The sequence below is a fragment of the Triticum dicoccoides genome, chromosome 2B (assembly GCF_002162155.2).
Source record: "Triticum dicoccoides isolate Atlit2015 ecotype Zavitan chromosome 2B, WEW_v2.0, whole genome shotgun sequence".
NCBI lineage: Eukaryota > Viridiplantae > Streptophyta > Magnoliopsida > Poales > Poaceae > Triticum > Triticum dicoccoides.
Window position 1 is genome coordinate 647,512,515 of NC_041383.1, and position 16,808 is coordinate 647,529,322.

The 16,808-nt window shown below is 49.5% G+C and overlaps 1 protein-coding gene across 1 annotated transcript; it reads left to right on the forward strand.

Annotated features, from left to right (window-relative positions):
- The first annotated feature begins 470 nt into the window (after nt 1-470).
- On the forward strand, nt 471-1,844 carry LOC119368196 (BURP domain-containing protein 4-like). The gene is made up of 4 exons (XM_037633520.1): nt 471-582; nt 660-716; nt 804-833; nt 934-1,844. The coding sequence occupies exons 1-4, from the start codon at nt 519-521 to the stop codon at nt 1,638-1,640; spliced, it is 858 nt and encodes a 285-aa protein (XP_037489417.1). The 5' UTR covers nt 471-518; the 3' UTR covers nt 1,641-1,844.
- Nucleotides 1,845-16,808: the final 14,964 nt, after the last annotated feature.

Below are 16,808 nucleotides of genomic sequence, written 5' to 3' on the forward strand. Positions count from 1 at the left end.
GATCATTGGTCTTCATCAGAATGAGTGAGTCATCCGCAAATAATAAATTAGTCACGGCAGAACCTTCTCTACAAACCCTTACTCCTTCCAAGTCAGCTGATTCTTTCAGCATGAGACAATAGCGCTGTTAAACCTTCGGTACAGAGAAGAAAAAGATACGGTGTGTTAGCTTCATCTAGAAAAGGTGAATCAAACTCCGTTCTTTTTGGAGAAACGTATACTATACTAACACAGACTTTGTGTGTTCCGATCTCCGGGGAGAAAATATTATTTTAAGGGAAGTTAAGAACTACTGCTTGTACATACCGGCCATTTGTTTCCTTTTTTCGTGGAGAAACGCAAGAACTACTGCTAAGCACAGACTTTGCATGGTCCGAGAAAAGTGTGAAGACAAACTTTGTGGCGAAACGGACGTAACTCTTATCTCCAAGCGTTTGCGTAGCAGTGCTATAAAAGGATTTGAGCAAGAATGCATCACGCATCAATCACTCTTAACCCAAAGCGCAGAAAGCATTAGTATGACGATCATGCGGATGTTCCTAGCTCTCTGCGCCCTTGGGTTCGTCGCAGGAGTAGTAGAAGGTAATCTAGGGAAATGTGTACTCATGGGTAATGATGAAATGTCAGCTGCTAATCAATACTGATTGCTTGTTTTGCAGATGGATCGTCGTTTGACGTCAGCGCTTACCCGGTCAAGTGGGACGAGGACCCATCTGGTAACTTGCTTAACCTCTGTTGCTTCATTGGTTCGACCACTAACTAAGTGAGCATCCCTTCACATCGTGTATATCATTCTTTTGCAGTGGGATCAGGTGACCTGGCCGCTCCACCGTGTAAGGGTTCATCTTTGGTGGCTAGTTGATATCTAAGCGGATTTTTCTTTCAACCGGATCTTGCTTTAATAAACTGACTAAATGCTGTTACTGTTTGCAGCTCCCGGTACTGAGGCGCCGGCACCGCCTCCGAAGCATCACATGATGGTGAAGAAGGGCATGCTGTTTCTGGAGCGCGACCTCTTTGCCGGGGCGCTCCTGCCGGCAAACACCCGGCTGGGCTACGTCAGACGCTCGAGTTCACCAGGCCCAGTCATTTCAAGTACTACAAGCCCAGTACCACCCTTCAGGTACAGCAGTTTCGAGAAAATCTTGAAGTTTTACAATGTAACCCACGGCTCCAAGCAAGCAGGGAGGATCTCGGAGACTCTCCAGTTCTGCGAGGAGGCAGGAGACAAGGAACCACACGTGTGCGCAACGTCTGTGGCAGCCGCGAGAGAGTTCGCCGCCACCGTTTTGGGCACCAAGGAGCCGCGCGCGGTCACTTCAACCCTTCACGGGCGCACAGAACCCCTCCGCTACGTGGTGGCGCCCAACGGAATCGCCAGCGTCGGCGGCGACGCGGTGGTGCCATGCCACCCCCTGGCGTACCCTGTGGAGGTCTTTTACTGCCACAACCCCAGCAACGTGCAAGCACTCCGTGTCCAACTTGTTGGACAGGAGGACCCTTCCGTCGGCGCCACGGCCATCGCAGTATGCCACAAGGATACCGGCGACTGGGATGAGGCGTACTTCGTGATGCTGAACGGATCCCGTGGCGAGCCGATATGTCACTTCATGCCGGCCAATTACCTCCTGTGGCTCTAGGAGGTGAAGACACGAGCAGCAAGTACGAGAGTTGAGAGACAGCCGGCCGGTGACGTGTAATTTCGGACTTAGTAGCCGATCTAGCTTAAATAAACGTCACTGTATCTGTATGCCCTTACCAGTTATTGTAAGCGCATGTAGCGCAAAGATATATGTACCCCGAAAAATGATATGATACAGTCATACAGATATAGTATATTGTGATGATGCGTGTCATGTTTTTTCTTTTTTCTTTTTACAGAAATGATGCGTGTCAGTACTAGTTTTAGCTAGCTCATAGACTTTTCCATGAAATCAGACTCCATGCTAGCCAGCACCGAAATCATGCCTGACAAACCAATCATAGCAAATTAGTGTTATATATATTGCAGCTATGTATTCCCCATGTTCACATATACTCCGTATAAGATGTTCTAACATTTTTGTGTGTTGGATGTATATAGACACTTTTTTGTGTGTTTGTTCGTTCATTTTAGTTTGTATGTAGTTCATATTAAAAGATCCAATCAATTTAACATTTGTGAACGGAGGGAGTACATTTGAAGGAAAGATTAGAGCACCCCACTCTCTGGGCTGACTCAATCTCTAGCAAAAATAAATATCACTCTCTGAAATCTCCATCATTCTCTCACCTGAAGCCTCTCGATCCTGAGCTCTCGGTGTCTCTCTCCATCTCAATCCCACTCAACAGTGTTTCTCTCCCAACAACCTTCCTGCCCACGTCAACATCGGCCGCCCTTCAACTCCAGAACGCCATGCCGCCCAGCCGCCGCCTGGCTGCTATCTGTCAAGTCCCAGGCGTTGTATACAAGCTTGACGAGTTTCAGTTGGGTGTAGCAGTTATGGCAAAACAGTTCAACTTGATCCAACGGCTCAGATCACTCCTCGTTCTCACATGAACAACCACTATCGGATCAGTTTTAACCTAAACCTGGGCATCGGCAGCCCGAGCCCGGAAATCTCGGGCCGGGCCGGGTCAGGCTTGTCATTCGGGCCAGGCCGGGTCGGGCTTGTCATTCGGGCCAGGCTCAACTTAGCAGGCTGTCATACATTTGAGGCTGGGCTAGGACTTTGATTTTCAACCTGAAGTAAGCTTGGCTCGGCCCGAACATACCACCTCTTCTCAAATCTGATGCATCCCCTCCGCAAATCCTTTTAGCTAGCTCACCACCCAACTGCCATATAAAACGTCCCATCACGGGAGAGGCGTTGCAGCAACCGAGCTTCACTGCTCTCTATATTTGAACATTTTGAAATACAGGTTTTTGAAGTTTCAAAAAAATGTGAAATTTTTCCCAGGGATACATATACACATTCCGATTACACGCGTCAAGTTTCGGTAGAAATTTCGTTTTGTTTTGGGCTATATAAGAAAATAAATAAATTTCTGACAGTATATAGGATAAAAAGGGTGCCATTTCTGTCAGAAATTTCTCTTTTTTGTATTTCCTAAAATACAAAGTATTTCTTTTCCAGATTTTACCATGCCTTAGGAATATGTGTATGTATCCACGTATTTGTTGTAACATTTTTTTGAGTACCAAAAATGTGTTTTTCAAAAATTTCAAATACCAAGAGCAGTGGAGCTCGGTAGCTGCAAGCGCTTTTCGATCCCATCACCCAGTTCACAAACCTAAGGACATCTCCAACAATGACATGCAAATTGGACACCGTATCTGCCTGCGAACCGGCGGGGGACTAGTTCGCAGACACTGATATGGGAACGTGCCATCCAAAATAAAAGTGCAACTATGAAAAGTCTACATTTCAATCCCATACTAACCGCACGGTTTAAAATTCAACCATGAACTTCAAAACCGATCGACATACATCTTGAACTAACCATGTGGTTCAAAAATCATCCCTCGTCTCGGTTTTGACTATGTCAAGTGGTTTTGACCACATTAAACGTTGACTGGGCACCCAGGAAATAAAAAAGAAAAGAAAAAGGCCCTCGCTTTCTCTCCTCCTCTCCTCTCTCTCTCTATTGAGAGATGTTCTGGACGCCGATGCCTGACTGGAGCCAGTCTTGCTGCCGATGCCGTCCCAAGCTTGCGAGGCGCCCCTCGCACGACCACTCCCTGCCGACCATCACCCAGCGCTCCTCCCTTGGCCACGCAGCAACACCACCCCAACACCGCCAGCGCGAAGCAGCTAGGTGGCGAAGTCAACGGCGAGCACGGGGCGAAGTACGAGCGCGCCGGCGCCCTTCAGTAAGAACCGGACGACGGGCTTGTATGGAAGCTCGTCGAGGTCGGTACCACCCGCGGAGATCCCGTCCACGAGGGTTCGCCGGAGTCGACAAAGACGAGTGGCAGTGCGGTTGTCGTCGGGATCGGCGTTCCCGTGCTCGCCTTCTTTGTCAGGGTCTAGCCCTAGCTCTCCCTCTGGTTGCTCTCTCTCTCTCACTGGCTCAAACCGAGGAAGAAGAAAGAAGGAGGGAGACACATGACACGGTGGTTCCGGGACACGAACGGCTTCTTCCTCGAGCATGAATTCGAATCCACACTTACAACAGTACACGGGTGGAGCTTTATATGCAGGCGCGCCCACACGATGCCGCGCTCTCCAATCCTCCACGCCGGCGCGCTCCGCACACCCTGACTCGTGCCCCCCCTCTCGCACAAACGAGATCAACGCGGCCAGGCTCCAACAGAACGCAGCGGTCACCCCCCGCTACTATCGCTAACTAACCCACACATCAAGTGCGCGCACACACGCAGACCCCGCGTCACACACACGCACGCACGCACGCACACATGCCAAACACAAGTCGGACTATGCATGTACAATGGTTAGACATAGGCTCGACGCGGCCACGAACCGGACCTGGCGCGCCCGATGCCAGTCACCACCGCAGGGACATGGCTTACTGCGCCAACAATCACCCTTGAGCCACGACGTCGCCACACGCCTCCGGCACGAGCCACCGCTCGCTGCCGCTGCAGCAGCCCGCAGTCTCGTTCCCTGCAGTGCTGCGCCACTGTTCCTCCATGATCGTCCCGGCAAGCCGCCGCGACCTCTGCGCCACCATGCAAATCCTCCGCGACCTCCTCGTCTCCGTGACCGTCGTGCTCGTCGCACGCACGACATCTGATCGCACCGCCGCGCGTCGCTGTCGCAACACGCTTGTCATGCGCCGCAGCCTCCATGTCCGCCACGCTAGCCGTGCGCGCCGCAGATGCCACCGCGCACCACAGCCCCGAACCTGGTAGTTTCAGTGCCAAATGTTTGTGTCTAGCCCTAGCTCTCCCTCTGGTTGCTCTCTCTCTCTTTCACTAGCTCGAACCGGGGAACAAGAAAGGAGGGAGACACATGACACGGTGGTTCCAGCGCACGAACCCACCGCACGACGGCTTCTTCCTCGAGCATGAACTTGAATCCACACTTACAACAGTACACGGGTGAAGCTTTATACGCAGGCGCGCCCACATGATGTCGCGCTCCTCACTCCTCCATGCCCGCGTGCTCTGCACCCCCTGGCTCGCGGCCCCGTCGCGCACAGACGCGATCAACGCTGCCGGGCTCCAACAGAACGCTGCGGTTAGGGCATGTACAATGGTTGATAAGGTAGTCTTATCTTAAGTCTTGCATGTAATTTAGATATGACAAAAAAAAGAGTCTACAATGGGTCATCTCTTAGCCTTATCTTCAATAACTAGTCATTCCTAAAAATGTGGTGAGACATATTGTGCTAAGAGATCATCTCTTGTCTTCTCTTAAATAAGAGAAGACAAGCCTTTTCTTATGAGTTCTCTCTCCTCCACATCATCATTTATCCTACGTGGCACTCTTAAGATAGCACCATTGTACATGCCCTTACCCCTGCTACTGTCGCTAACTAACCCACGCATCAAGTGCGCGCACACGTGCACAACCCGCGCCACACACGCACGCACACATGCCGTACACAAGTCGGGCTATGCATGTACAATGGTCAGACCCAGACAAAGGCTCGACGCGGCCACAGACCGGACCTGGCGCGCCCAACGCTAGTCACCACCGCGGGGACATGGCTTATTGCGCCAATATTCTTCCGTGGGGTGACCAAGGAGGTTCGCGGCAGCGAGGCAACCATGACATGGTGGTCGGAGGCACCGATTGTTGTCTCTTCCGTCGGCAATTGCTCGGCCGGGTCGGACACAGCGAGCGGCAGCATAGAGTACCGAGCGATGTGAGGCGAGCGACTCGCGGTGAGCTTGCCGCCTTCTACCAACATCATGCTTGTGGCTCACGGCGAGCTCGCTGCTTCCTCCAGTTCGGTGGCCCCACCCTCTTCCAAGTTCCAACTCCGCCCCCGCCTGAGCCTCGCTGTTGCAGCGGCATCCGCTGCTTCCGCACGTTGTCGGTGCGCTCACCCGCTACTTCTCCCGCATCAACAAAGGGTAGCAGCATCTTGATGCCAATGCAGTCCTGGCTCTCCCATGTCCAGGTTGCCGTCCGGAGATGTGCATGTCTCTTTTACGCAGCCTTTGTGTGTGCGTGTTGCTACTTGTGAGCTGCGTTGGGATTTCCTCGAAGAGGAGAGGATGACGCAGTAATGTAGAGATAGGTATTTTCCTCAGTTAAGAACTGCTACTTGTGAGCTGCGTTGGGATTTCTTCGAAGAGGAGAGGATGATGCAGTACAGTAGAGATAAGTATTCCCCTCAGTTAAAAACCAAGGTTGCCAACCCAGTAGGAAAAAAATAAGGCCGTTAACGGCGGTTAGTCCCTTGTGATAGAACCTTAGATCGGAGTGGGCTAGGAGATCCGGTGAACCTACCTTCTCCTGGTGCGGACGAACTCGATCCAGCACCGGCCATGGTGATGGCGGAGTGTGGGCGAGGTGGTGGCAGCGGAGCTTCCCCTCGGCCTAGCGCAAACCCCTAGATCGGATTGGTGTTTCGGTGGTGTTGTGGTGCACGGTCAACCTCGTGATGCGTGCCCCGGCACCCCACCTCTTTATATTGCGCTGGCGACAGGGGCCCACCAACCATGGATTGGTTGGGCGCCCCCGATCAGGGCGCGAGTCAGGGGCCCGTTCGACCCGTTGGGTTCGAACGAGATAGAGATCAACCTAACATTCTCCCCCTTGATCTCAACTTTACTTTTAACCTTATACTTTCTAGTTTATTTGTTTCATCATATATTGGTACATAGAGCATGTTTCATCGTCACAGCTCAATTGCCGATAGAATCATACAGCTACAACATACGTTATGTTCAGAAACAAATTCTGTTCCTTTTGGGCCTATCCAGGAATCATAAGGCTTTCCCTTAAACCCATGCCGGCTAAGTGTTCCTTGAACACATTGGGTGGTAAGCCTTTCTTTAACGGATCCGCAAGCATATCTTTTGTCTTTATATGCTCGAGACTTATAGTTTGATCCTGGATTTTATCTTTCACAACATAATACTTTATCTCTATTGTTTTGGTAGCATTACTCGACTTGTTGTTGTGAGCGTAAAATACCGCGGGCTGATTGTCGCAGTACATCTTTAGTGGTTTGTTAATACAATCTACCACTTTCAAGTCGGGTACAAATTTCTTTAGCCATATCGCCTGCCCCGTGGCTTTGAAGCATGCTATGAATTCTGCATACATCGTGGATGATGCAACTGTCGACTGTTTGGAGCTTTTCCACGAAATAGCTCCCCCAGCGAGGGTGAATACGTATCCTGACGTGGATTTTCTATCATCTTTGTCCCCCGCAAAATCTGCGTATGAATACCCTTTTATCTCTAGGGAATCAGATCTCCTGTATGTTAGCATGTAGTCCTTCGTGACTTGCGCATAACGCAATGCTTTCTTTACCATCTTCCAATGCTCTATGCCTGGATTCTCTTGATATCTACCGAGTACCCCGGTGATAAAGGCTAAGTCAGGGCGAGTGCACACTTGTGCATACTGTAAGCTGCCAACTGCCGAAGCATATGGTACTCCTTTCATTTGATCGATCTCATACTGATTCTTGGGACATTGAAATTTCCCAAAATTATCGCCCTTAACTATAGGAGCAGGTGTGGCTTTACTCGCATGCATATTATACTTTTTAAGAACCTTCTCCAAATATGCTTTCTGCGATAGTCCTAAGACTCCATTGTTTCTATCTCGGTGAATTTCTATGCCCAAAACATATGATGCTTCATCAAGATCTGTTATATCAAAATTCGAGGATAAGAACTTCTTTGTTTCTTGTAGTAGACTAACATCACTGCTAGCAAGCAGAATGTCATCCACATACAAGATTAGGAAAATATATTTCCCATTTTTAAACTTTGCATAAATGCAGTTATCCTCAATATTTTCTTTAAATCCAAAACTTTTAATCGTTTGATTAAACTTTAAATACCACTGCCTAGAGGCTTGCTTTAATCCATAAATGGATTTCTTTAGGCGGCATCCCATATTTTCCTTGCCTTCCATGATAAAACCCTTGGGTTGTTTCATGTAGACATTTTCTTTTAAATCTCCGTTTAGAAATGTCGTCTTTACATCCATTTGACGTAACTCTAAATCAAAATGAGCAACTAATGCCATTATGATTCTGAAGGAATCCTTACATGAGACCGGAGAAAATGTCTCTTTGTAATCTATTTCTTCTCTTTGTGTAAATCCTTTTGCCACGAGTCGTGCTTTATATTTTTCTATATTCCCTTTAGAGTCATACTTAATTTTGTAGATCCATTTGCAGCCTACTAATTTGGCTCCTTTAGAAATTTCCTCTAAGTCCCAAACATCTTTGGAACTCATTGATTTCATCTCGTCTTCCATTGCCTTCATCAACATCGATGAATGAGGGCTTCTCATGGCTTCTTCATATGAGGTGGGATCTTTTTCCATATGAACCATTTCTGTGTTATAAACTTTAAAGTCAGTAGAAATAGCTGACTTTCTTGGTCTTGTAGACCTTCTAAGGGCCTCAGTTTCTGGCACATTCTGTGCCTCAACTTCTGGCACTTCTTCTAAAATTTGCTGCTGCACCTCCCTTTCATGCTCAACAACTGGTTCAGTCGGCTCCTGATGGACAGGTTCCGGGTCTGCCCCCATAGTTGTCATGGGTGGAGTTGCAACTGGTAGTGAGAAAAATGGCTCCTGAATCATCGGATTAGGTGCATGCACCCTCTTCTCCTCAAGATCAATTTTCCGAGCTACCAAGCTCTCCCTCATCATTTCGTCCTTTAAGAAGACTGCATGTCTCGTTTCTACAAACTTTGTATATCTGTCTGGGCAGTAGAAACGAAAACCCTTTGATCTGTCTGGATAGCCAATGAAGTGGCAACTCACTGTTTTGGGATCTAACTTTCCAATGTTTGGATTAAATATTTTGGCCTCAGCAGGGCACCCCCACACCCTGAAGTGTTGTAGGGATGGCACCCTTCCTGTCCATAGCTCGTATGGTGTTTTGGGCGCCGACTTGCTTGGTACTCTATTGAGAATGTGAATGGCAGTTTTAAGCGCCTCCATCCATAATCCCAATGGCAAGTTGGAATAACTCATCATGCTGCGCACCATATCCATAAGTGTACGGTTGCGCCTTTCAGCTACTCCATTTTGCTGAGGTTCGCCCGGCATTGAATACTGGGCAACTATGCCAGTCTCCTACAAGAACTTTGCAAAAGGTCCAGGGACTTGGCCATATGGAGTGTGCCGACCGTAGTACTCTCCCCCACGGTCGGACCTAACTATCTTTATTCTTTTATCATGCTGATTTTTAACTTCAGCTTTGAATATTTTAAATTTATCCAATGCTTCAGATCTTTCTTTGATTGGATAAATATATCCATAGCGAGAGTAATCATCTGTGAATGTTATGAACGAGTCATATCCATCCACACTTTTCACCGGAAATGGTCCACAAATATTAGTGTGGATGATTTCTAGTGTGCCTGTGCTATGGATTGCACCTTTTTTGATTTGTTTTACGTACTTTCCTTTTAACGCAATCTATGCATTGTTCTAAGTCTGAAAATTCTAACGGAGGAAGAATTTCACTTTTGACTAATCTTTCTATTCTCCCCTTCGAAATATGGCCCAAGCGACAGTGCCATAATTTTGATGAGTCGAATGTTCTTTTTCTTTTCTTTTGCTCTTTATTCGACACGGAAACATTTTCTTTCACATTGCAAACGGAATAAACTTTTTCACGAAGTGATAACAAATAAAGCTCATCATGTGGTAAAGCATCACCCACATAAGCATTATTATACCAAATGGCACACTTGCCATGTTCAAAATGACATTCATAATTATCTTTGTCCAAACAAGAAACACTAATTAAGTTTCTATGACATGATGGAACAAATAAAACATCTCTAAGTAGAAGATTGAATCCACCAGCTAACTCCAAGGAGATATCACCGACAGCTTCAACTTCTGCTTCAACTCCGTTTGCCACTTCAATGCGTCTTTCGCTTCTTAGCGTAGTTTGCGTCGAATGGAATCCCTGTAAAGAATTTGCAACATGAACAGTTGCTCCGGAATCAATCCACCAAGTGGATTTTGAAAACTGTGTATACAAGGATTCATTGACAAATGAAACTATATTGTTACCTCTTTTTGCCATGACTGACTTCAGCCAAGCAGCGCAGTCTTTCTTGTAATGCCCTTTCTGCTTGCAGTGGAGACACGTGTCTTTGTCCACTGAGAAAGGTTGTTGTTGATGCTGATGCTGATAGGGGGCTTTTCCATTCTTTGAAGGAGAACTTTTGTTGTTTTGATTGTAGTTCTTTTTCTTCCAATCCTTCACATAGTTGATTGAACCACCATGTGCGGCTTTGAGTCTGTCTTCTTCTTGGACACACATTGCTATTGTCTTTTCAATGTCCCATGTTCCAGGTGACATATTATAGTTTACAACAAAAGTTGCAAACTCCTGTGGCAGTGAAGCCATGACCAGGTGGACCAGGAGCGCTGGTTTGATCTCCAGATCTGCATCCATGGGCTTGAGCTTTGCTGCCATATTACTCATCCTGAGGATGTGCTCTCTTATTCCACGACTACCACATGTGTAGCGTTCTGTCACCAGTTGCTCTAACACCTGGGTGGCATAGATCTTTAAAGAGCCAGTGAACTGGCTCTTTATCTTTGTAAGCAACTCCCCTGCGGAAGTGCACTCTGGAATGGAGCCCACAATGGCGCTCTCAATTGTATTCTTTATAAAAGCCATGCACTTTTTGTTTACATTGACCCACTTTTGGTTATCTATGAGGTAGGACTGCTCCAAAGGAGCATAGTCCCCCTTCTTTTTAGCCCATGCAGCATCATCATCAGTGGCCTCTCTTACTGGCTCTGTGGGTCTGACCGGCTGTGGTTTCACCACAACCCAGTCAAGATCAGCACAAATAAATGCCAGTTCAACTTTCTCCCTCCACTCAGTGTGGTTGTCACCTCTGAGTGTCGGAACTTCTTTTAGGCAACTCATCAAGTGAAAGCCTCCTGAAATCACAATTTAAGTGACATCAATAAAACAATCATATGCAATAATCTAACGTTGGTCAAATTAAACATACAATTGTCTATGCAATTAAATCTATATTACCGTTGGGCAAAATATTAGAGATAAATGCATCTTTAAATTTCAATAATAAAACATGATCATGTTATTAACAACGTTGGTCATAAAAATAACATAATCATATTCATTTCAATAATCACTTTAACATGCTCTTAAAAACATAATTCCTTTTCAACTTTTATTTTCTTTTAAAGAGCACCAATTATTTATTTACGCAGCGGAAAAATGTGAATAGAAATTCACGAACTTTTTACTTTTTACAGGAACTTTTCTTTGACTAATTAAAAAATTCATGAACTTTATTATTTTCTTTATAAAATAAAAATAAAAATCATGAACATTTTCTTTTACTGGACAAAAAAAAACTTTGGATTAATTTGAACAAAAAGACTATATAAAAGAAAAAAATAGCCAGTGCCAGCCGGCCTCGGCCTGGCGCGGGAGGCCCGCAACGGCCCACGACCTGCTCCCCCGCGCGCTCGCGCGAGCCGAGCCGCCTCGACCTGGCCTGGGCCGCCCGCAGCTGCAGCCCTGGCCCAGCGCCTGCGCGGCTGCGCCCGGGACTGCTGGCCGCGGCCCAGCATGCAGCGTAGCCCGCTTGCTCTTTCGGCCCAGTTGGCCCGGTGGAGCGCTAGGGTTTCAGTGCGGCCGTTGGATTCAGATCGACGGTCCAGCGCCCGTTTCGGCCGAGCAACAAGGCCACCACGCCGCGCAGTCGGGGAAACCCTAACCATTTTGCCCCCACGCGCCTCTCTCGCTCGCTGTTCCTCTCTCACCTGCCCGCTCGGTTCCGGTGCTAGAGCCACCGCCGGCGCGGCGAGCCAGGGCGGAGCGGCGATCCAGGGCGGCGCCCTGCCGAGCCAGCCCCTTCCCCTTCCTCCTTTGGCAGAGAGAGAGAGAGCGACGGCTGTGCCTCCTCTCTCGCCTCTCTCACGATGCGGAGCTCGGGGCTGCGCCCCGACCGCCCGGTCCGACAGGCGGCGGCGGCGGAAGCCACCGTGCTGCGCGCGCCTCCTCTCCTTTCCCTTACCTCTTCGTTTTCTTCTTTCCTCTGTGACAGAGAGAGCGAAAGAGAGATGCGGGTGTCTATGCAGCGCCGTGGCCATCCCCTTCGCCGGCTGCGCGTCCGCCTTGCGGTGAGCGCGCCGCCGTCGAGCGGTTTGGCTGCGGTGCCTTCCCCCATTTTTTTGTCTTTTCTTTGCCGACAAGCCATTGAGCTAGCTCCGGTAGTTCTTCGTCCGACGCCTCGGCATGCCGATGCGCGTCCGGATCGAGAGGAACGGCGCGGCCTTGCGGCGGCGCTCTTTGTCGGCGAGGCCCGAGGCCATACTCCGGTGAACTTTTGGGGTCTTCTTTACTCTGCCCTGCTAGGGTTCTTTGGGGAGGGACTTTTTTTTTCTATTTTCTTTTTACCGAAAATCTTCTAGCCCGATCTGGCTATCCTGATACCATTGATAGAACCTTAGATCGGAGTGGGCTAGGAGATCTGGTGAACCTACCTTCTCCTGGTGCGGACGAACTCGATCCAGCACCGGCCATGGTGATGGCGGAGTGTGGGCGAGGTGGTGGCGGCGGAGCTTCCCGTCGGCCTAGCGCAAAAACCTAGATCGGATTGGTGTTTCGGTGGTGTTGTGGTGCACGGTCAACCTCGTGATGCGTGCCCCGGCACCCCACCTCTTTATATTGCGCTGGCGACAGGGGCCCACCAACCATGGATTGGTTGGGCGCCCCCGATCAGGGCGCGAGTCAGGGGCCCGTTCGACCCGTTGGGTTCGAACGGGATAGAGATCAACCTAACACCTTGCTGTCATCACTGTCGGCCCACGAGTGATCGGCCATGTCAAATCGCTCTTAGAAAACGAATCAATGTTTTTTGCCATCATCAATTTTTCGCTGCGATGCAAAATATCACATTTTGTAAAGTGATGATTTTTCGAGAGTTATGACACTAGCGTGGTGGTTTTGCGCATTTTACTCATTTCAACTAAATATTGAATGTTAATGAGCAGAGTGGCATTGGAAGCGGAGCCAGAGCCAAATCGCAGCATTCAGATCAATGGTGATGATTGTGGGTTAGTGGACCTGGGCTACTCAGGTTCAGCTTGGATCGTTTGAACGAAAAGTGGCCGAAGGCCCGGAGAAAACGGAAGTCATATTCTGAGCTCGAGCTGAGATGTGCTCGATATCTAAGCCGTCCCGCTGTGCTAAGATTCGAACTGCCCCATGTATATTTCGCTGTATTCCAACCAGTATATGTGGTCTTTTCACGTGACACGATCCATGGACCGGCCACATTTATTGCGACGCTCGTCGTCTCGTGCGAGACGGCTCAAACGTACCGTACCAGTCTTGGGCCACGGCTCAGATGTGCAACCCCAAACGGCGAGCGTCAGCTGGCTCATTAATTACCGACACCACCAAACGAACTAGCCTTCTGCCCGAAGATTTGTTCCCCTCTTCTCTCCTTCTTCAACCTCGCCTCGATGAACCACATCTACAACCATGGCCGGCTTACCTTCTGTGACCCGTATGAGATGATCGTCTGCACGCTAGCATCCTCGTCATCCATGGCCGCCTTGACACTAGCCTCTGAAGCAACTCCGCCTCCAGAACACTGCAATCCATGCTCACGACATTAGTCAACACAAAACAACCATGAAATTGCAGTACAAAACAGTAAAGAAGACCGCACACACGCGCATCAGCGCCATAAACTGTCACCTCTGTCACAACCGATTTGCATCCCTCACTGGCCGATGCATCCATCTTGTGAGAGGCTACGAAATCTCTTATCCCCTCTGTGTGTTGCACTTCTCTCTACCAGACCAAGCCTGAAGCTGCAGCTCACCTCAAGGCAACCTCCTTTTATTATAGTTGGGTGTTGTGCCCTCCTACCCGTATTTCAAAATTCAAACATTCAAACTCTCTGTAGCTTGTACAGTTGATATCTACTCGTACAAGGAGGCAATAAATGTACAAGCTAAATGCAGTCATCATTTTCTTACTACAGCTGTACCTTTTGCTGCATCTCAGGTGATCATGCTCGGCAGGCAAGAGGACAACCTATAATTTTTCGCAAATCTAGACAAATCCTCTTTGCACTGTACATAGTGAGTTATACTGAACAATTTTGCAACACATTCAGAAGTTCGAATGCAAACTCCATCCATGCAAACAAATTTAGGGACTGAACACTTGATACTTAATTAAATTTGTTTCACAGGAAAGACATTACTCATGCTCAGACTGTTCATCTAAATCACAATAATCTTTGCCCACAGCAGCTACAACATGATGATTGCACTGACCAGTTCTAGAAAGCACACGAAACAATACAGACTACACTTTCAGGAGAGATCATTATTCGAATTCATCCGGTTGCGCCCTGTCCCGTGCCACCAATATATCCCTTGGCTCTGTTTTACATCCTGATGATGTAAGGTTTAGCACATACGGTTCCATGAACAAACAAAAATAAAGCATTTCCACAAATATTTGTTTCCTTGCTTGCGCAGCCAGTATAACCCATGTCTTCACCACTAGCGTTGTTGCTATCGTCACTGCTTGTGCCATTGTTTTATGAGCTCTCTGAGACATGTGCATATCATTTTTTTAGAGAAAAGGCATAAAGCCCGACTTCAAATTAATGAAGCCATCAACCGGCTAGGGATACAGTGGTGTTGATACAAGGGTACAAACTTGAGACAAGTAAGAAAATTAGATAGCAAGAACTAAGATGCTATAGGCCCTAGCACAACTGCCACCGAAGAAAACAACAAGCTCAAGTCTAAGGTGAGCTCCACGCCGAAGAGGATCATCGCGAGCAGAGGCCGTAGAGGCGCGCCGGACGAAGGGTGAGAAGGACACCGCCACAGGGATGAGCATCGTCGCACATGTCAGGCCAGCCAAGCTGAGAACGGGGGAGAGAGCACCATCTCTCCACACAAGTTGCCGGAGGGGAGACCACCATCTCCACTCGCCCCAACCGGAGCACCACCACCGGCCAGCAACCTCACAGCGGCGCCGAACAGCGAACCACAACAACGGAGGCGGGACTGTGACCTCACACCCAACACCGATGACGCCCAGCAGGAAACACACAGCCGCTGCCGACGCAGACGACTCAGAGCACATCCACTATGCTCCACCCATCCCAAGGCACCGTCTTCAAGAAGATCACGACACCGAAGCGCCGCCGTTGCCCGGCCACAAAAGGTCAAGGTTTTCACCCGGGATTTGGGGGAGGAGGAGGTGGGGGAGGAGGGGAATCGAGCGCCCCCTCGAGAAGGGAAACAGGGCCGGAGCCGCCGTCGGCGTCGAGGTCGATGGGAGGTTGACCAGAGGTTTCCCTCATCCCAAGCCAATCCCCACCACGCCCACAGGCCGGCCGACTCAACAGCCGGCGAGGACGGATGGCTCCGAGAAGAAACGCCGGGATCCAGATCTGGCGCACCTACCGGAGCAGAGCACGCCACGAGGAGCCACCGCCGCCCAACCGCCGCCCACGCGACCGGAAGAGCCGGCCAACACCTGCAGCGCCACCCACCGGACGAGGTCGACGCCGCCATCGCACCCGGGGCCGCCGCCCCGGCGTCCAGAGCTCCCTGAAGAGAAACATGGCAACGCAAGCCTCATCGCCCCCTTCATCAGCAGCCACGCGGGGCGCCGGCGACTGCCTCGGGAGGCGGCGGGGAGGGAAGGGAGGGAGGGAGGGGGGCTAGGGGATCTAGGGTTCGTCGCCCTCGAGTCGCCTGCAAGGGGGCGACGCGAGAGCTTGGGGGGGAGGTTCGATCCCCTTCGATGTGCATATCATTTCAACAATATTAGAGAACCAAACTAACTCCACCTCATATTCCTTCTTCTTTTTGCTCTCTTATTGCCCTTCCGGCGTCGAGACCGCTTCACAATGCTGCTCCCACCACCACTGGCACGTCTAGTATTGCGATTCTGCCCTGCGAACCACACATTGGGTCAGTAGGTATGTCATACTCCCCGATAATCATATTTTTTCATTCTCTTTCTTGATTTTGTTTTTCGGACTTACCACCGTAGTTTAATAGCCAGCTCCGATCAATGCCACCATCATCCAAACTTGTCTAACCACCTACATCCGCAACACGAGAACAAAATGAGTACAGGCTCACTAGCAGCAACATCTCTAAATTCTCTCATTTTTACCTTGCATGCCACCACTTTCCAGGTTGATTCCTCAGCAACATCCAGAAATAAGAGAAGGAAGCTCCTACAAGCATCCTCAGAGATCAGCGATTCTCGGCCGTTGGATCGGTTTCCTTGATGCGTTTCTGGACGTCGGATCAACATCTGGATGACCCTGGGCCGTCGGATCTGAGCTAAACACTGCTGGAATGAATAGTAATGGCAGCAAAATGTAAATACCATGCCCCCACAAGGGTATTTTGGTCATTTCACATAGAGGCCTATAAAAGCCAGCAGCTCCTGTCCTCCCCACACTCGCCCCCCGCCCGCGCGTCCTAGGCGTCGCTCCTCCTCCCGCACTCTCGCGCCGCCTCTGTTCTCCAGCCCTCTCCCACCCACCCACCCACCCCGATTCGTTCCTCCCGCCCCACCCACATCGCCGTCGTCGCCGTCCCTCAGGCCTCGCCGCCACGGACCTCTCTCTCGCGCACGTCTCTCTCTCTCTCGCTCGA